The sequence below is a fragment of the Alosa sapidissima genome, chromosome 21, assembly GCF_018492685.1.
Source record: "Alosa sapidissima isolate fAloSap1 chromosome 21, fAloSap1.pri, whole genome shotgun sequence".
NCBI lineage: Eukaryota > Metazoa > Chordata > Actinopteri > Clupeiformes > Clupeidae > Alosa > Alosa sapidissima.
In genome coordinates this window covers 28,125,980-28,147,619 of record NC_055977.1, presented here as the reverse complement: position 1 = coordinate 28,147,619, position 21,640 = coordinate 28,125,980, and the positions used below count along the sequence as shown (strand labels likewise).

The window sequence follows — 21,640 nt, the reverse complement described above, 5'->3', positions numbered from 1 at the left end:
GGGTCCTGAGTCCATGGACTAAGTTTGGTTATGATAGATGAATGGGTTGCTGAGATATGAGCTCACTTCCTGTTTGGCGGCTTCGCCGCAAATTTCGATTGGCTGTTACGCGCGAACGGTTTTAGTTCTGAAGACGAAAAGGAATAACTTTTGTGCGGCTTGGTCTGAAGAGCATGTGTGTCAAGTTTGGTGACGATCGGACAAAATTTGTGACCTGTGAAGTTTTAGTTTCACTTTCACTAAAATCCAATATGGCGGAAAATCCATCATGGCGGAAAATGACGTCATAGGGTGCATTGAACTCGGCTTGGTCCAAGGATTCCATCGATACCTCATTTTTGACAATCGGCCATACGGGTCAAAAGTTACGTGCATGAACGCACGTCCAACTTTGGCCTGTTGGTGGCGCTAGAGTGCTCTAGGTGCCATCATGAAACTTGGTGACATTAATCATGGGACTGTCCCTAATCAGTGTGCCAAATTTCAAAACTTTTCACCAGACGGTTCTATGGGCTGCCATAGACTTCCATGGCGGAATAATAATAATAATAGGGAAGAAAACATAGAAACACAATGAGGTCCTCGCAGCTTCGCTGCTTGGCCCCCAATAAGAACAAATAGAAACACAATGGGTGCCTTCGCAGCTTCGCTGCTTGGCCCCCAAATATAGCTGCAAGCAGCAATGAGGGGGCCAAGCAGTATAGGCCGGAGTAGCCACGGCGACAAGATAGAACTCAGCAGACACTCGCGATCAACACTTTCAACAAGTGTCACATCAAACATAACTGATTTTGTAGGGCTGAAACAGGGCTGAGTACTGCCACCGCCTCCGCCAGCCAGCCCCCCCACCTAATCACCCCTGCCCATCCCACCCCGTCCCGCCCCGCCCTACCACGCACGCATTAGAATGACTGGATGGAATATGTTGTCATCTGTTTCACATCCAAAAATAAAAGATCGATAAAACACATCGCAACTACAGATCAAAATGCAACATTGCTAATTGCAGCACCCCCTACAGGTCAAAGGTCACCAAATTTCTTGAGCGTCCTCCTAATGGGGTCATGAATATATGTAGTAAGTTTGGTGATGATACATGGCAGGGTTGCTGAGATATGAGCTCACTTCCTGTTTGGCGGCTTCGCCGCAAGTTTCGATTGGCTGTTACAGCCGAATGCTACTGTCAATCGTTCCAAAAAGCGATGCACTGATAACGCATGGTCTGAAGATGTTCTGTGCCAATTTTGGTGAGGATCCGCTGAAATTTGTGACCTGCGAAAATTCGTACGTGTTTTTGATTAAATCCAATATGGCGGCCGAATCAATTACGATGACATCACAAGTTGGCCTGGGTCGGCCTAAGGACCTCCAACAGTATTACCAGACACCACTAGTGCGTTTTAATTCTAAGCACAACAGCAGCTACAGGCCAAAAGGCATGTTTCTTAATTACAGCGCCCCCTAGAGGTCAAAGGTCACCAGATTTCTTGAGCATCCCCCTGATTGGGTCCTGAGTCCATGCACCAAGTTTGGCTTTGATACATGCAAGGGTTGCTGAGATATGAGCTCACTTCCTGTTTGGCGGCTTCGCCGCATATTTCGATTGGCTGTTACGGGCGAACGGTTTGAGTTCCGAAGACGAAAATGAATAACTTTTGTGAGGCTTGGTCTGAAGATCAAGTGTGTCAGATTTGGTGTCGATCGGACAAAATTTGTGACCTTTGAAGACTTTTTAGTGTTTTTGATGAAATCCAAAATGGCGGAAAATCCATCATGGCGGAAATTGACGTCATAGGGTGCGTTGAACTCGGCTTGGTCCAAGGATTCTAACAATACCTAATTTTTGACAATCGGATCAACGGGTCAAAAGTTACGTGCGTGAACGCACATCCAACTTTGGCCTGTTGGTGGCGCTAGAGCGCTCAAGGTGCCGGTATGAAACTTGGTGAAATTAATCATGAGACTGTCCCCAATCAGTGTGCCAAATTTCAGAACTTTTCACCAGACGGTTCTATGGGCTGCCATTGACTTCAATGACGGAAGCGTAATAATAATAATAATAATAAATATAGCTGCAAGCAGCAATGAGGGGGCCAAGCAGTGAGATCAGCAGGCCAGATTTGCCATGTAAGTCAATGCCGTTGCATCAGACATATAGCCTTAAGCAGTCACAGCAAGTTCCATGCCATACAACCCAAGATTGGCTGAGTTACAAGGTCAAGTTTCACATCAAAACATAACTGATTTTGTGGGGCTGAACCAGGGCTGAGTGTCGCCGCCCCCTACCCCAGCCAGCCCACCGCCGCAACCGCCCCTGCCCATCCCACCCCGCCCCACCCTTGCACGCACGCATTAGAATTAACTGGATGGAACTCGCTGTCATCAGTTTCACATCAAAAATAAAAGATTGACTGAGATATGATCACACTTGCTGTGATTTAAACATAGAGGTCAACAATTGACGTCATAGGGTGTGTTGAACTCGGCTTGGCCCAAGGATTCCAATGATACCTCATTTTGCCATTCGGGTCAACAGGTCAAAAGTTACGTCCGTAAACACAAGTCCAACTTTGGCCTGTTGGTGGCGCTAGAGCGCTTGAGGTGCCGGCATGAAACTTGGTGAAATGAATTATTGGACTGTCCCCAATTAGTGTGCAAAATTGTATAACTTTTTACCAGACGGTTCTATGGGCTGCCATTGACTTCCATTGCAAAATAATGCGCATCAGCAACTACTGGCCAAAATGCATTTTTGTCAATTACGGTGCCCCCTAGAGGTCAAATGTCACCAAATTTCTTGAGCGTCCTCCCGATGGGGTCTGAGGTACATGTACTAAATTTGGTTTTGATACATGAAAGCGTTGCTGAGATATGAAATCACTTCCTGTTTGGCGGCTTCGCCGCAAATTTCGATTGGCTGGTACAGGTCAATGCTTCTGTCAATTGTTCCAGAAAGCAATGCACTCATCAGGCATGGTCTGAAGATGGTCTCTGCCAATTTTGGTGAGGATCCGCTGAAATTTGTGACCTGCCAAAACTTATATGTGTTTTTGATTAAATCCAATATGGCGGCCGAATCAATAACGATGACATCACAAGTTGGCCTGGGTTGGCCTAAGGACCTCCAACAGTATTATCAGACACCACTAGTGTGTTTTAATTCTAAGCACAACTGCTGCTACAGGCCAAAAGGCATGTTTCTTAATTACAGCGCCCCCTAGAGGTCAAAGGTCACCAGATTTCTTGAGCGTCCCCCTGATTGGGTCCTGAGTCCATATACTAAGTTTGGTTATGATAGATGAATGGGTTGCTGAGATATGAGCTCACTTCCTGTTTGGCGGCTTCGCCGCATATTTCGATTGGCTGTTACGGTCAAACGGTTTGAGTTCCGAAGACGAAAAGTGATAACTTTTGTGCGGCTTGGTCTGAAGAGCATGTGTGTCAAGTTTGGTGACGATCGGATAAAATTTGTGACCTGTGAAGTTTTAGTTTCACTTTCACTAAAATCCAATATGGCGGAAAATCCATCATGGCGGAAAATGACGTCATAGGGTGCGTTGAACTCGGCTTGGTCTAAGGATGCCAACGGTACTTCATTTTTCAAAATCGGATCAACAGGTCAAAAGTTACGTGCGTGAACGCACGTCCAACTTTGGCCTGTTGGTGGCGCTAGAGCCCTCGAGGAGCCGACATGAAACTTGGTGAAATTAATCATGGGACTGTCCCCAATCGGTGTGCCAAATTTCACAACTTTTTACCAGACGGTTCTATGGGCTGCCATAGACTCCCATGGCGGAAGAAAGATGTTAAATAATAATAATAATAAGAAATCATAGAAAAACAATGGGGCTTCGCAGCTTCGCTGCTTGGCCCCCAAATATAGCTGCAAGCAGCAATGAGGGGGCCAAGCAGTATAGGCCGGAGTAGCCACGGTGACAAGATAGAACTCAGCAGACAGTCGCGATCAACACTTTCAACAAGTGTCACATCAAACATAACTCATTTTGTAGGGCTGAAACAGGGCTGAGTATTGCCACCGCCTCCGCCAGCCAGCCCCCCCACCTAATCACCCCTGCACGTCCCACCCCGTCCCGCCCCGCCCTACCACGCACGCATTAGAATGAACTGGATGGAATATGTTGTCATCTGTTTCACATCCAAAAATAAAAGATCAATAAAACACATCAGCAAATACAGATCAAAATGCAATATTGCTAATTGCAGCACCCCCTACAGGTCAAAGGTCACCACATTTTTTGAGCGTCCTCCTAATGGGGTCATGAATCTATGTTGTAAGTTTGGTTATGATACATGGCAGGATTGCTGAGATATGAGCTCACTTCCTGTTTGGCGGCTTCGCCGCAAATTTTGATTGGCTGTTACAGCCGAATGCTTCTGTCAATTGTTCCAGAAAGCAAAGCACTGATAAGGCATGGTCTGAAGTTGATCTCTGCCAATTTTGGTGAGGATCCACTGAAATTTGTGACCTGCGAAAAGTTTTACGTGTTTTTGATTAAATCCAATATGGCGGCCGAATCAATTACGATGATATCACAAATTGGCTTGGGTCGACCTAAGGACCTCCAACAGTATTATCAGACACCAGTAGTGCGTTTTAATTCTAAGCACAACAGTAGCTACAGGCCAAAAGGCCTGTTTCTCAATTGCAGCGCCCCCTAGAGGTCAATGGTCACCAGATTTCTTGAGCATCCGCCTGATTGGGTCCTGAGTCCATGTACTAAGTTTGGTTATGATAGATTAATGGGTTGCTAAGATATGAGCTCACTTCCTGTTTGGCGGCATCGCCGCAAACTTCGATTGGCTGTAACGCGCGAGCGGTTTTAGTTCCGAAGACAAAAAGCAATATATTAATGGGGCATGGACTGTAGATGATATCTATGCAGTTTGGTGTCGATTGGACCAAATTTGTGACCTGTGAAGACTTATTAGTGTTTTTGATGAAATCCAATATGGCGGAAAATCCATCATGGCGGAAATTGATGTCATAGGGTGCATTGAACTCGGCTTGGTCCAAGGATTCCAGCGATACCTCATTTTTGACAATCGGGTCAACGGGTCAGAAGTTACGTGCATGAACGCAAGTCCAACTTTGGCCTGTTGGTGGCGCTAGAGCGCTTGAGGTGCCGGCATGAAACTTGGTGAAATGAATTATTGGACTGTCCCCAATTAGTGTGCAAAATTGTATAACTTTTTACAAGACGGTTCTATGGGCTGCCATTGACTTCCATTGCAAAATAATACACATCAGCAACTACTGGCCAAAATGCATTTTTGTCAATTACGGAGCCCCCTAGAGGTCAAATGTCACCAAATTTCATGAGCGTCCTCCCGATGGGGTCTGAGGTACATGTACTAAATTTGGTTTTGATACATGAAAGCGTTGCTGAGATATGAAATCACTTCCTGTTTGGTGGCTTCGCCGCAAATTTCGATTGGCTGGTACAGGTCAATGCTTCTGTCAATTGTTCCAGAAAGCAATGCACTCATCAGGCATGGTCTGTTGATGGTCTCTGCCAATTTTGGTGAGGATCCGCTGAAATTTGTGACCTGCAAAAACGTGTACGTGTTTTTGATTAAATCCAATATGGCGGCCGAATCAATTACGATGACATCACAAGTCGGCTTGGGTCGGCCTAAGGACCTCCAACAGTATTACCAGACACCACTAGTGCATTTTAATTCTAAGCAAAACAGCAGCTACAGGCCAAAAGGCATGTTTCTTAATTACAGCGCCCCCTAGAGGTCAAAGGTCACCAGATTTTTTGAGCGTCCCCCTGATTGGGTCCTGAGTCCATATACTAAGTTTGGTTATGATAGATGAATGGGTTGCTGAGATATGAGCTCACTTCCTGTTTGGCGGCTTCGCCGCATATTTCGATTGGCTGTTACGGTCAAACGGTTTGAGTTCCGAAGACGAAAAGTGATAACTTTTGTGCGGCTTGGTCTGAAGAGCATGTGTGTCAAGTTTGGTGACGATCGGACAAAATTTGTGACCTGTGAAGTTTTAGTTTCACTTTCACTAAAATCCAATATGGCGGAAAATCCATCATGGCGGAAAATGACGTCATAGGGTGCGTTGAACTCGGCTTGGTCCAAGGATTCCAACGATACCTCATTTTTCAAAATCGGGTCAACAGGTCAAAAGTTACGTGCGTGAACGCACGTCAAACTTTGGCCTGTTGGTGGCGCTAGAGCCCTCGAGGTGCCGACATGAAACTTGGTGAAATTAATCAATGTACTATCCCCAATCAGTGTGCCAAATTTCACAACTTTTTACCAGACGGTTCTATGGGCTGCCATAGACTTCAATGGCAGAGGAAAGATGTTAAATAATAATAATAAGAAATCATAGAAACACAATGGGTGCCTTCGCAGCTTCGCTGCTTGGCCCCCAAATATAGCTGCAAGCAGCAATGAGGGGGCCAAGCAGTATGGGCTGGAGTAGCCACGGCGACAAGATAGAACTCGGCAGACACCCGCGAGCAACACTTGCAACAAGTGTCACATCAAAACATAGCTGATTTTGTAGGGCTGAAACAGGGCTGAGTTATTGCCACCGCCTCCGCCAGCCAGCCCCCCCCACTTAATCACCCCAGCCCGTCCCACCCCGTCCTGCCCTGCCCTGCCCTTGCACGCACGCATTAGAATTAACTGGATGTAACATGTTGTCATGAGTTTCACATCAAAAAATAAAAGATTGATAAAACACATCAGCAACTACAGATCAAAATGCAATATTGCTAATTGCAGCACCCCCTACAGGTCAAAGGTCACCAAAGTTTTTCAGCGTCCTCCTAATGGGGTCATGAATCCATGTAGTAAGTTTGGTTATGATACATGGCAGGGTTGCTGAGATGAGCTCACTTCCTGTTTGGCGGCTTCGCCACCAATTTCGATTGGCTGTTACGGGTGTTGATGTGTTATGTTGTGGTGTTTTGATTATTTTTCCGTTTGCCTTGACTTTGTTAAAAAATTCTTGCTTGCATTTGGTTGTTTAAAATAAAGTTTACGATTTCTTTCGATCTTTTCTCAATCATGTCTTGTTTTGGGGTTGATGGAATTGGGGAGGGGATAGTTTGGGTGATGGCTTCTAGGCAGAAATTGAATAGCTTTTTATATCCTTAGGCTTTATTGCTGTGGTTGTAGTCTGGTTGTGCTTTTAGTCTAATATTGTCTTGAAGTAGGCTAGACCTGGCCCGCTTTTGTGGTGATTGCGATCTCGATAACTATAGCCTCAATAGAACTGATAAACTTAGGTCACCCTTGCCTTATTGAAGTAAGTTTCATGAAGCATAGGCTAATATCAACCCTGACTGCGTGTTTGAACGTGACCAGTGACACAGAAGTGATAGCCTTCGGGGTTGTAAACTGACTTGTTTTAACAGCCTGACTTTTAATGGGCAAAAGAGAAAAATACAGGGCGAAAAAGCACTTGGAAAATGTGTTTCTTTTTTTTTGTTTGCGTGATGTCTGTAGCATTGTTATTTCAAATGGTCAGCGTTTTGTACTAGACCTATGTCCTTATTCGCGGTAGGGTGTAGGCTAAAGAATAGAAGTCTAATGTAAAATCTGGTGCTTTCATTTAGCTGGTAACTGAAATGTTCATTTTTAGTCATTTCATTACTAAATCAAATCGGCTATTGTCAGACGCTCCGATATTCAATTGCTCTTTGGGGTTTTAATGAAACGGCTACAAACTGATTTCATTACCAAAAAAAAAAGAACCAAAAAAAGGAGTAAAAAAAACATTGAATGTTACAATTTCATTTCATCCACTGTGTGGATGGTACATTTGGTTATCTTTTGAATATTTTGATATCAGGGGATGGCAAATTAAGTTGAAAAAGTTTAGGGACTTTTATTATGACGATTAACATCGAATAGTTCGCCCTTGATCACGAACCTTCTTCCTTTTCGGTGATTGCTGGCTGAAGGTAAGACGTGTGTGTAATGTCTCGTGAAAATTAATTGATATGTCGGTATATTTGGTTTTGAGGTATTTATAACAGAATAAACTCACGAAAATGTTAAAATATGTTTAGCTGATGTGCCTCTAGATAGCCACCTTTGTTACATTTGTTAACGTGTTCGTGTCACACTATGAACGATAAACTCTACAGGGCAGGCAGGAAAGGTAGCGGTTGTGTAAATGTGAATTCGTAACATTAATAAATCAAATCATGTTAATCAGATTGAAGCAGGCAGTGTCTTGAGAACTGACTTATCTCATGAACAACGTTGTATAGTCAAATACAGTCAAAGGTTATTATTACTGGGACGATGCTTCAGCCATGCTGTAGGCTAGCGTTGTTGGATAGCAATCAACCTTGTATTGTAATTGAACTCACATCTGCTTCTTGAATAGCAGTGTGTTAGAAAACGTGGTACATTACTGTGAAGTTGGTTGTTTTTGAGTCATCTCCGTTAGGAATGCAAGTTCACGTTGTTTACTTGCTATTGAAAATCAGAGGCAGACTCCTAGCAGTGTTTGCAGCTAACAGGAGAACATAACGTTAGCGAGCTAAGATGAGTTGATGTTGGATGTTGGCTCAGCAAGACCGCTTGCGAAGGCAGGCAAGCATGTGTAATTCTTAAGAAATACAGTTATTTAATTAATCTTAAACAGGTGATGTAACCTAGGTTAAATTGGTGTGGTTTGGCAGCAAGCATTCAAACGCGAGGGGGGAATGTTTCTGGCGGCTAAATATATTGCTATGAGGGTAAGTTATGGCTAAAAGACTCTTGAACTGGCGTAGCTGCTATTGCAAAAGGTCACACAAGGCGACAAGCAATTTCGTTGCACGCGACCTGGTCTAAATTATTGTTTTCTGGAGGCTATATTCAGTTGTCGAACGGCCTGTGTTGTATTTTTGATGGTTTAATTAAATGTATGACGTTTTTTTTCTCTGACCACCAATGCCATGACTATTATGAGGTGTCTCGTTTGGGTTTAGATATGGGACTAGATGTATACTTTGGTGTTAATACTCTTGAATGCAATGTCATAGTCCTGTATGATAAGAAGTTTGTGTGTTTACAATGAAAATATGCATGTTTTATAATAAAACATATCTATGAGTTATGAGGCTGTCAGTAAATGTTGAAGGCATAGTATACAGATTTCATCCTGGCTCAATACAGAATGTGGCAGGTCCTGCATGCCTTTTAGGTAGCTAATTTGCTAGTTTTATTCACCCCTTGCAAGTGACGTCACGTTTTGTTCGCGCCACAGCAAAATAGCCTAGTGGACGGCAAGAACACGAATCAAATCAACGGGTTGTAATGGGACATATCGCACAGCTATGAGATTATAGTGAGATTTAACCATAGTAATGCCCTTCCACGACTGTTGGCTTATTGTTTGGAATACAACAACATCCCATGTTCTTGCATAGATATATTTTGGTTTGTTTTCTTTGTGTTTCGGGAGTATTTCAACCACAATTGCATGCTTATCTCCTCAGTGTATAAAGCACAGCAGCGGTTGCTATAGCAACCATAGACTCTGAACAGGACGGCAGATAGCACTTAGGCAAAGTCTTTGGCAAGATCTGAATGTAAACAGATAATACCGTTCAAGTTTTTTTTTTATTTCCTATTTCTTTCAATTCTTTAACTTAAGACATGTAAGAAGTAAGTTTATTCGCTGGGCAACGTACAAACTGACGAGTTACATTAGCCCTAGCACTATGAGCTACGATAAACGTTAGCTAGAATAGCTAGCTTCTAAGTGTGGCAGCTAGTTATTATTTCATGTTCTGATATGACATTCTTAACGTTTTGACTATGTTACAACTGATAAAAGCAAGACAAATAAAGTAACCAAATCGCTTTGCAATATTTTAGTCCAGAAATACTTATGGGTGTTCATTTACCATATTGCCAATTACAGTAGCCTAACGTAACGTTATCTCCCCTTGCTGTTACCACCACTTTTAATAACTTTACATTTGCGATCATGACCCATTTCATCTAACAACACCACTGGCATCTTCTTTGACTATCAGACCCCAAACAGCAATACATTGAACTACAAAGATGTTATAGTAATGGTGTTCAGTTCATCATAATCTTTATGACATAATGTAATTTGCCGTCCGTCTCCCATCTTTTTGCCGTCCAGCATGGAGCCGTCACGTGACTTAAGTCACGTGTCTGCAAGGGGTGAATACCAATTTAACAATTCTGCTAGTTTTCATGTTAACTGAATGTGTCAAGCCTGTTTATGTATACATTGGAAGAATTCATTGGTAGATTTTAAGAAAGGTTACAAGCCAAACCACACGTTTGTAAGTTTAAAGTACATTATCTGTCATTGTAAATGCTAAGTTTGTATCTTTCATAACCTATATATATATTAAATGTTTTCCAGATTTTGGATTGCTTTTTGACATACTAAAGGTAAGTGTTAAAAGTTTCAGGGCTTTTATGTTGCATACTATCACATAAACAGTACAACTTCTAGGGAAATTTAGAAACTTTTATGCTGCATTGACTGATACATTAGTTTTATTTATGTCTCATATGCCTTGTACTTTAGGTCAAGAATGTGCATGCCTAACTCTGTAGCTGTAAATGTGTGCAACAGGTTCCATTTCATGGTACTTGTGTGTATGTGCCTAGTGGTATGTAGCAATCCTCCAGATGTCAATTCGTTTTGCAGATTAATAATAGCTATAAAGTGACATATCACCCCTTTTGATGAATGCAGTGTGGGCTACCCTTGCACATGAAGTCAAAGAAGCAAAATTGTAGGTTGTGGAGAGATGCTGTAGCACAAATTGATAGTATTTCTGATAAATTTGGCGCTGTTCTGTTTAAGGATGTAAGCTAAATGGTGTTACTGAGCCACCACTATTCAATGTTCATGTTCAGGAACAGCACTGAGGTGGGATAGGTTGACACCTGAATGTTTATTTTTATTTTGTTTGTTTGTTTTTAGGTTAGCGTTTTGATTGATAAATATTAGATATGAAATATTGTACATTGAGAAAGCAAAATCTAGAGTACTTCTACTGAAACTACTTGCGCCGTAGTAGAACTTGCAGGGCAGGCTAATTTGACACAGCACTGGCTCTTAGGCATTGCCACCAAGGTGTCAACGACAGTTCAAGGCTGTGTGAGGTGACTGTAATTTGCACTTGTGACATAATTGAAAAACAAGGTGTCGAATCACTTGTCAACTATTTAAAATGTTTGAACATCTGGTCAGTGTTTTGCAGACTATGTAAGTAGTAATTATTGTGTGTAGGATTTTATTGTGAGACATGTTAAACATCTGATTCTAAGCTTGATTCTTTATCTGAGAAAATATTTTGTATTTTTTGCTTTCAGTATGCTTTGCTCATGTTTTTAATTGTTGTATAGTTGAACTTTTGAATGTACTTAGTCTTCTATTCTACTTAATTTAAACCATGTCTTAAGTTGAGAATTTAGAGTCCTTATGATGTAAATATGTACATTGTTATTGCCTGTTCGACCAGGCTTGTGCAAAATTCAGAATTGAATTGAGAATGACTCCTAAATTAGGAAGTAGAATTGAAATTCAAAGAAATTCATATGCATAATTTAAAGGTAGTGTTTAACAATGAAGTTTCACAATATATGTCAGATATGATCGCAACAAACACACAACTTATAATTGACAACAGTAACCAATTACATTTCCAAACTAACCTTCCCAAAACTGAATGTATGTGAGATTCAACACATTTGTCCTGTTGTGTGTTGCCATGAATTGAATTCCACTTCCTGTCATTCCAATTCAAATTCAACATCCTGTGGGGTGGGGCCAATTCAATTCAAATTCCAATTCATTAATTGAATGTAGGCCCATTCTAAAATTCGAAATTGTGCACAAGCCTGCGTTCAACAGAACTGATAAAAATATTTCAGTGTAACTGTATGAGATTTCTGATGTGTTTTCTGTGTGTTTTTCAGATGGCGCCTCCTAGCAAGCGGTCCAGGGCGGCCAAGAAGAGACAGGCTGACTTGAGGTCCACTGAGGTCAGGCTGTTGAGCTTAACTATCTGTCCTGATGTATTATGATTGTGTGTTTAATAGGAAACATGTAATGTTGGACACATTTGATATGTTTCTCCCAATTCTTATTTACAGTAGTTTTTATGTTTGCTTGAAATATGCCGCTTACATTTTGAATGTATTTGATTTTAATGAAGGATGTGCTGCATGTCTAATTTAAAGGAGAAATCCAGCGAGTTCTTACATAGATCTACGTTTCTCAAGGTGACCAAGTATTGTCGGTACAAGAAATGAAAACGTTTGTTTTTACCGGTAGCTGCTGATTGTAGCAACTCGAGCTAGGAAAAACTGATTGTTTTGACTTTGTTTCATACCAACAGTACTCAGTGACCCATGAGAAACGGAGACCTATGTGAAAACTCGCCATATTTCCTTTTAAGAAGTTGCTGAATATTTATGATCTAAATATATATACATTACTGTTCTGAAAGTATGAGTATATTAGTTGCTTTAATGATGAAATTATTAAAGTAGTATGATATGTTAGACTTGGTAACCTTATGATGGGTTTTCTGTGTTACAGGTGCCGAGCAAGAGGTCCCCGGTGGCGCAGGTTGACTTGGTCTCCTGTGACGAGGTTGGGCGTCCTCGTAAAAAAGCCCACACACAGTCTTCGGACGCTATACAGTCTTCGGACTGCCAGTTACAATGCCAGTTACAATGCCAGTTACAATGCCAGTTACAGTCTTCGGACGCAATACAAGCAAACTCTACCAACTCTCAAACAAACTCTACCAACTCTCTGAATATGTGCCATGACAATAATGCTACTGATTGTTGTTCTTTGAATGAATCTGTTGACTTCCCAGAGAGATCTGTGCTGATGGGGTCTTTTCATCAAGGCCATCTACGGTTTGGAAATGTGCGCAACAAGCAGTGTGGTGCCATCAGCTTGACTGCTGTTTTGAAGTCCAAGATGAAGAACGTGTGGAGCTGGGAAACTGGAGATCTTGATGATGTTTTGATTAAGGGAACTGTTCTATACAGGTCAATGAGCGCACAGGGTAAAATAAGAGACCATGGAAGGGGTTACATTGCTGTGTCTGAATTACCTAGGCAATATGAAGTGTGGAATTGTGATTTTGCAATAAACTTTGCTGAATCTTACACTGGATTTATTCACGTTGATGACTATGACCATGCTTTGCGTGATGTTGCCATGCCTTTTGATGTAGCACTGCAGCGGGCACTGTTTAGCAATGATGCTTGTTTGTTAACTATTTGTGCTAACACGTGTGCTGTAGTGAATGCAGGAGCAAGGTTTGCCTTTGTTGATTCACATGCAAACAGGAACGTCAACCAGAAAGGTGAGAGGACAAGTTGTGTTGCATACTTCAGCTCTATACACTCCCTGGTCACATTTGTTTACGACTTTGCGCGATCTTTTGGCGTAAGCACACCACGGTTTGAGGTAACTGGAGTCACAGCAGTAACTCATGCTACCACCCAGATGACTGACTCATCCAGCTGCACAACGAGCTCTGCTAACTGCTGTCCGCTCTACAGTGATGCTGTGAAAGGTAGGCCTAAAGTGTACCAACGGCAGGAATTTGTAAGTGGGTTGCATAAGCCACCAAAGGTTGTAGGAAATGCCACAAATTGCACAGAACAGTTGCAGACAAAACGAGACTCAAATGCCCGTTCCAATGTAAGCAACAGAACACACTACAGTGATGTTTTGAAAGGAGTGCCCGGTAAGGATGTTAAACAAAACGTTTGCAGACCTCTGTATGTACATGAATTTGGCGTAACTCTGAACAGAGATCGTGCATCAAAGGACGAAAACAGAAGCTGTGAGTGTAATGTAAAGAAACCAGAGACCAAACAGGATAAGCAGTCATTCAATGAAAGTACAACAGACGATGTCATTCTTGTCAATGTAGAAACACACAAACAGTCTTTAAAGCGTAATCTGCAGGCAACTGATGATGTCATTATAAGTGATGTAAGATTTCACAAACAGGTTTTTAAACCTTTAACTCGTCATGACCAGGATGCACTGTGCACATGTTTAGATCTTCAAAATGAAAATGTTGATTTAGGCCTAATGGCAACCACTGATCTCGATGACATGGGATGTCCCTGTAAGATAAGAAGCATAAAACCTGACGGGAATTGCTTTTACCGTAGCCTAGCCTTAAGCATTTGTCACAATGAAGACAAGCATTTGAAAATAAGACGGGCTGTCGTGAAACACCTTCAGAGAAACAGCGCCAAATTTGAAACATATCTGAGGGAAGAATACACATCTGTGCAGGACTATGTGAGTAAATCAAGAATCTACTACTGTGGTTCATGGGCAAAAGAGATTGATATTTTTGCTGCTGCTGACTTATTGCAAACAACTATATTTACTTTCAATGATGGAAGATGGAATATGCACAGACCTATAGACTCTCAGACATGTAGAGATAATTGCATCTATTTAAATCACACTGGCAATCATTATGAAGTTGTTGAATGTGTACAACACAATGATGCAGGAAGGCCTTGTGCAGGAACATGCCAGCCAGTCAAGATTGATGACAACTTGAGGTCAACACGAAAGAGAAAGTTGAACGATGAATCAGAAAATGTGAAAGCAAAGAAAGACCGCCAACGATATCAAAATGATAATGATTACAGACAGAGAAAAGTTCAATATGTCAAAGATAAGTACCAGAAAGATGAGCTTGCCAAACAGACTAAGCGCCAGTGCTCTCGTGACTATTTTCTAAAGAAATACAGAACAAATCTGGACTTTAGGAAATTCGTGCTTCAGCGTTTTCAGAGAAAATATCAAACTAATCCAAAATTTCAGAAATTCCGAAGTGTTTATTTTCAAAAGAAATATAAGGAAAATACAGATTTTCAAGCAAATGTACGAGAGTATTCCAAAGACAAATACAGGAGAAATCAGAAACATCAGAATGCTGTCCGTGCTTATTCTAAGGACAAATACAGGAGAAACCAGAAACATCAGAATGCTGTCCGTGCTTATTCTAAGGACAAATACAGGAGAAACCAGAAACATCAGAATGCTGTCCGTGATTATTCTAAAGTTAAATATAAAACAAACATCAAATTTCAGAGACTTGTCCGTGATTACAGTCATATGAAATACAAGAAAAACATTGGATTCCAGAACAAAATTAAAGAGCATAACAAGAGGAAGTATCAAGAAAATGAAAACATCCGTATAAATAAAATCAAAAGAAGTCGTGAGAGTTGTTTAATATGGCAGAAGAAACAGGAAGACATTGGCCTAGCTATTGATCATTTTCGTCAGGAGGTCAGCTGTGGTCCTGAATATGTATGCTCAGTATGTCACCGTTTACTCTTCAGGAAGCAAGTGGTTGAGTGTAAAAGACATTGCTATGAAAGAAAAGGAGCAGAAGTGGCTGCATTGGCTAATAGATGCATGACATTGCAATATTTACATGTGTGTGATGTTGAATGTGATCAGAAATGTCATTTGTCTGATAGTCCATCAAGCAAATTATGGATTTGCCATACATGTCATCGTAAAATACTTGGAGGAAAACTTCCCGAAGAGAGTGTTACCAACAACATGCATTTGGATGATATTCCAGCGGAACTTAAATGTCTGAACTCTTTGGAACAACATCTCGTTGCACGTCACATTCCCTTCATGAAGCTGTTGTGTTTACCTCGAGGCCGCCAGAGAGCTTGCCATGGTCCTTGCGTCTCTGTTCCAGTTAATAACGCAGGTGTGACAAATATACTCCCAAGAAATGAATGTGATGACAAGATGATAAGAGTGAAACTGAAACGCAAGTTGACGTATAAAGGTCATTACGAGTACATGTATGTCCACACTGATCGTGTCAGAAATGCACTGAGGTATTTGATGGCAAACAATAAATGGTACGGTGATGTGACTATGAATGACGAATGGGTAAACTCTCTGAATGGCACTGACCAGCATGAGGAAAGTACCAAACAGGAAACACCTGCTAACAGTGATGATGACAATGTTCCTGAAGAGCAAGCAGAGGAAGATGTGACTTATATCAAAGACCAGAATGGGCTTTTGTCAGATACATCATTACAACCTGTCGATCTGGGTTCAGAGATCATTGATCAGAATTTTCAGGATATACTTAATGTGGCACCAGGTGAAGGTAACAGTCCAGTGAGGTTGCTGTCCGATAAAACCAACGAGGCAAAATGTTTCCCTGTTTTGTATCCATCTGGTGGACCTACATTCCATGATGAAAGAGAGTCCAAAATAACTCTGTCACGGTACCTGAATACACGCATTCTGAATGCAGATGGGCGTTTTGCACAGAACACAGACTTCATTTTTTACGCACAATACATATCAGAGGTGCATCAAGTTGTATCTGGTGTATCAGTGGCATTACGCAAAGGTGGCGGCAACTCCTCTCTGAAAGACGCATCACCAGACATGTTGTTGAACTCAGAGTCGTTGGGTAAAATATTGCGCAATGACGAAGGATACAAGTTCTTACGAGGAATTCGTGGCACACCTCCATACTGGATGTCAGTTCAGAAAGATTTATTTGCCATGATAAGACAACTCTCCATACCCACGTTCTTTGCATCTTTTAGCTCTGCAGATTTGAGATGGCCTGAAATGCTAAACTCTATTCTAAGAATAGAAGGTAAACAAATGTCTGTTGACGATCTTGACTGGTCTGACAAATGTGGACTCATACGTCGAAACCCTGTGACAGCGGCAAGAATGTTTGATCACAGATGGCATTGCTTTCTCCGTGATGTAATCATGTCGCCAGCAGAACCCATAGGGAAAATAAAGGACTACTTTTATCGTGTTGAATTTCAACAACGTGGTTCTCCTCATGTCCACTGTCTCTTTTGGGTTGAAAATGCTCCCAAGATTGATAAAGAGAGTGATGATGAAGTGGCACAGTTCATAGATACATATATCACTTGTGAGATTCCACCAGAAACAGATGCAGAGCTTTATGAGGTTGTGAGCAGCGTACAGAGGCACAGCACAAGACACTCTAAGACTTGCCGCAAGAAAAACACAGTGTGCAGGTTCAACTTCCCACGGCCACCATCAAGCTGTACTTTCATCACAAGAGGCGGTAACTGTGAGGACTTGAATGGCAATGATGACAATGCAAGTGCTAGTGCAATAATAAAGAATGTTAAAACTGCGTTGACCATGCCTGACATGAATTTTGATACAGCTGATGCATTTTTTGAGTCTCTTGGGATAGATCAAGGTTTGTTTGAAAAGGCGTACAACATATGTTCCAAAAAGAAAAGCATTGTCCTTAAACGAAATCCTGGAGACATTTGGGTGAACCAGTACAACAAAGACTTACTCCGTGCTTGGCAAGGCAATATGGATATCCAGTATGTCACAGATGCCTTTTCAGTTGTGGTCTACATACTGTCGTACATCACAAAAGCAGAACAAGAAATGGGTTTGCTCTTACAACGTGCCCAAGACGAGTCAATGAATGGCAACCTTGATGCAAAAGCAGCATTCAAACAGCTTGGAAGTGTATACCTACACAACAGAGAAGTTTCAGCCCAAGAGGCAGTGTATCGATTAACACACATGCACTTGAAAGAATGCTCTCGTGACGTACAGTTCATTCCAGTTGGTGATAATCCTGTTAGGATGAGTTTACCTCTGCATGTACTTCAAAATAAAGCCCAATTCCAACAGTGTAATGATGAAAGCAGCATTTGGATGCGCAATGTGATTGAGAGATATAAGAGCAGACCCCAGAATGAACAATTTGAGGATATATGCCTGGCCAGTTTTTGTTCTGAATACAGAGTTCTATCAAAGTCACAGGTTCCGACTGAAAAAGATTCACATGACATTATACAGCTCAACAACAATTGTGGTTTTGTGAAACGAAGGACCCGAACTGAACCTGCTGTCGTGAGGTATCCCAGATTTTCTCCCACAAAAAACCCTGAAAAGTACTTCCATTCGTTGCTGCAACTGTTTCTGCCTTACTATGAAGACTGTCACCTCAAACCGCCCCAGTTTGATACATATGAACATTTCTATAAAAATGGTGCAGTGAAATGTGGTGTTGATGTTCAAAGAGTGCAGTCGATTGTGGATACCAACAAAGCTTTATTTGAAAAAGAAAGTGATGAGATTGACAGAGCTAAACAGCTGCTGGAAGACAAAATTGATTTGGAAGATGCCTGGGCTCAAATATGTCCTGAAACAGAAAGGGAGCGTCTTCGTTGTTTGGATCTGATGAAAGAAAAAGTTGTAGATGATGAAGGTGATGATGATGACAAACTCATTCCTGACCTGACAGCAAACCCACAGACTACATGCACTTTGGAAACAAATCATGTGTCAATGCCCAGACAGGATGCATTGCATTTATTGCGATCATTAAATGAAGAACAGTCTGCCATATTCTATGCTGTTCGTAAGTGGTGTTTGCAGAAACTGTTTGGACAAAATCCTGAACCGTTGCGATTATTCATTACTGGTGGAGCAGGAACGGGGAAAAGCCATTTAATCAAAGCGATACATTACGAATCTACACGGCTGTTGTCACAGATTGCTGAAAATCCTGAGGACCTCACTGTGCTTCTAACAGCACCTACAGGAGTGGCTGCATATAACATTGGCGCTGCAACAATTCACAATACATTCTCCATCGGTGCAAATGTCAAACTGCCATATCAACCACTAGGTGATGAGAAAGTCAATTCTTTGCGAACCAAAATGGGCAGCTTGCAAATTCTGATCATTGATGAAGTGTCCATGGTCGACCACCGTCTTTTGGCCTACATTCATGGTAGACTGCGTCAAATCAAGCAGACTGGGGATTATTCCTTGTTTGCAAAAGTTTCCCTGATTTGTGTGGGTGATTTTTTCCAACTCAAGCCCGTGAAAGGCACGCCTCTTTTTGCTGAAAACAAAGGAGCCAACCTGTGGGACAACAACTTTGAGGTTGCAGAACTGACTAAAGTTGTTAGACAAGAAAATGCAGCATTTGCGGAAATGCTTAATCGTCTCAGAGTCCGTAAAAAGAACGAACCTCTCACCGACTGTGATGTTCTCACACTGAGGCAGCGTGAAACTGGTGAGGAATCTACAGACATTCATGTGTATGCTACAAATGCAGAGGTTGATGAATATAACGTGAAGAGACTGCAAGAGACCTGCCCAGACGCAATCAGCATACGTGCTCAAGACTTTGTCCGAAATCCCAAAACTGGAAGAATGGAACGGAAAGTTGGCTTTCACACAAAAGTTTTCAACTCTTGCTTGCCTAAATGTGTTTCGTTGGGTGTTGGAGCAAGGGTCATGTTGAAGAAAAACATAGATGTGTCTGATGGCCTTGTCAACGGAGCATGTGGCACAGTCGTGGAAATCATTCAGAGTCAACAAGAGGATGACATGCCTGCAGCTATCCACGTGGAGTTTGAAGACCCTAATGTAGGAAAGATCCAGAGGTCAAAAGCAAAAAGGGTTTCCGAACATTCAACAATAGTGGAAGTGCAAGAGGAACAAGTGGCTAATAATGGTGGAGTACGAAGGCAACTGCCGATTAGCCTGGCCTGGTCAGTAACTGTACATAAATGTCAAGGGCTTACTGTTGAAAGGGCTGTTGTATCACTCAAGAAGATCTTTGCTCCAGGGCAAGCATATGTTGCATTGAGTCGTGTGAGAACTCTTGGTGGGCTGATAATTAAGGACTTCAAAGAATCTGCCATATTTTGTGATAACAAAGTAGATTCGGCTATGAAAAGCTTGCCTGAGTTTAACTTTGGAATGTCTGTTTCATCCAACATGAACCCTGTGTGCACAGTAGCACTTCACAATGTGCAGAGTTTGAATGCTCACATTCAGGATGTTCAATCCCATAAAGCCCTCATGAATGCTGACTGTATTTGCTTAACAGAGACGTGGCTCAATGTAGACACTGAAGAAGAGCCACAACTTCCAGGATACGTCTTCAAACACAATCCGAGAGGAAACTGTTACGATGAATCCGAGCCAGCCTTTGCAGCGCTGAAACAACAACAAAGAGGTGGAGTTGGTGTGTATTGTTCAGAAAACATTGATGTGCAGGTGTCAATTCCAGAAAGATGCAATTTGGAATGTCTGTATTTTGAAATACCTCATGCAAATTTGATTGCTGCTGTGTTGTACAGGCCCAGCTCGTATAAGATTGACATGTTTCGAGAACAGATATTACAGGTCATCTTTGAACTTGAGAAGCATCCAGGGAGGAAACTCATCATGGGAGACTTCAATGAGGATATCTTTGTATCGTCTACAATTCTCAAGTTACTGGAACAGCATGGGTACACTCAACATGTGCAAGCAGCTACAACTGAAAAAGGTACATTAATAGATCATGTCTACATTAAAGGCACAGAAGATGTTGTTGTTGAAGTTGTGCAGACATACTACAGTTTTCATGAAGCGATACTGATCTCACTGTTGTAATGTTTTCTGTGATTAATAATATTTGTCTTTGAATAGGTAGGCATTTATGTTCTGGCTATGTTACACATGACGTCATTATGAGTTCACTTCATATTCCGTCCGCTAAGTGGGGTTTGGGTGGGTGGGTGGTGGCAAGGAGAGAGCATAACACTGGACGGTCCTTGCAAGGGATGGGAGGGGTATGGGGGCCATTTTCCAAAAGAAGTTGCAAATAACGGTAAAGATATACAGATGAATATGTAAATATCAGGAAGCTATACAGTTGATTTATTATCTAGGCAACTAATTTTTCATTCCTTAATTGTCTAAAGCATTTTAGACTATGTCTTGTCAATGTTTGTCAAATTATTTCATTTTGGTTACATTACACCACCATTACACCAAGTTATGCGTAATGCTTTAAATGCTAAAAAGAGTTCAAATTAAAGTTTTAATTAATGGACAGACATATCACTCTATTGAATGATTTTATCTTTACCGTTATTGTAAAACCTTAACATTATCAGTGAATTACAGTTAAGACGATAACAGTCAATAACAGCAAACACAGCAGTTCAATTTTAGTGTACAAAAAAAAGGATAACAGTAAAATAAAATTAACCATATTATTTGCCACAGTTATCACAGTCAGTTGAAGACTGGTATTATTATTGCAACACTGAGTTAAAGGACAACAATACCTGAAATCTTCAATGAAGTGAAAGAATAAATGTATTCATATGTATGAATGAATTGTCTTGAGATTATGTAAGAATGGTGAAAACAAACAAAGAAAACAAATCTTAAGTGCAACTTCTTTTGGAAAATGGCCCCCATACAGGGAACTTTTTTGTTCAACATTTTTATGAATTATACCAAGTGGACAGTCATGCCATTGCTGTTTATCATGCATATCGAAGGTGTCCAAATCACCACCAATTTGCAGCTAAGCTACAGTTTTCAACAGTTGTGTGACACAAAAAGTGTACCTGGTTCACCCTTATTGGGGTCATGCTGACAAATGCTTTGGTACAGTAAAATCATGATACCATGAAGATCACTTGAGATAGTGCTGATTACAGACAAACTCTTGTCATTTACTGTGGGATCAGTTCTGTTCCTTTTAAGCTGACACAGGTCAGAGGCCCAGCCTCATCT

General features: G+C 41.4%; 1 protein-coding gene across 1 annotated transcript; it reads left to right on the top strand.

Moving 5' to 3' along the window:
• Positions 1-10,402: 10,402 nt before the first annotated feature.
• Positions 10,403-20,543, top strand: LOC121696194. Its single transcript, XM_042077540.1, has 6 exons — positions 10,403-10,422; positions 11,962-12,027; positions 12,587-13,249; positions 16,928-19,130; positions 19,953-20,358; positions 20,540-20,543. Exons 2-6 carry the CDS (start codon positions 11,962-11,964, stop codon positions 20,541-20,543), a joined length of 3,342 nt encoding a protein of 1,113 aa, XP_041933474.1. The 5' UTR covers positions 10,403-10,422.
• The last annotated feature ends 1,097 nt before the right edge of the window (positions 20,544-21,640 follow it).

Bases quoted from the DNA above. Each gene is read 5' to 3' on its own strand.
- LOC121696194 (XM_042077540.1), top strand. From the start codon at position 11,962: ATGGCGCCTCCTAGCAAGCGGTCCAGGGCGGCCAAGAAGAGACAGGCT. The intron at 13,250-16,927 runs GCACTGTTTAGC...AATGCTCCCAAG, and splicing joins TTGATGTAGCACTGCAGCGG to ATTGATAAAGAGAGTGATGA. The intron at 19,131-19,952 runs GTGAGGAATCTA...TTTGCTTAACAG, and splicing joins ACTGAGGCAGCGTGAAACTG to AGACGTGGCTCAATGTAGAC.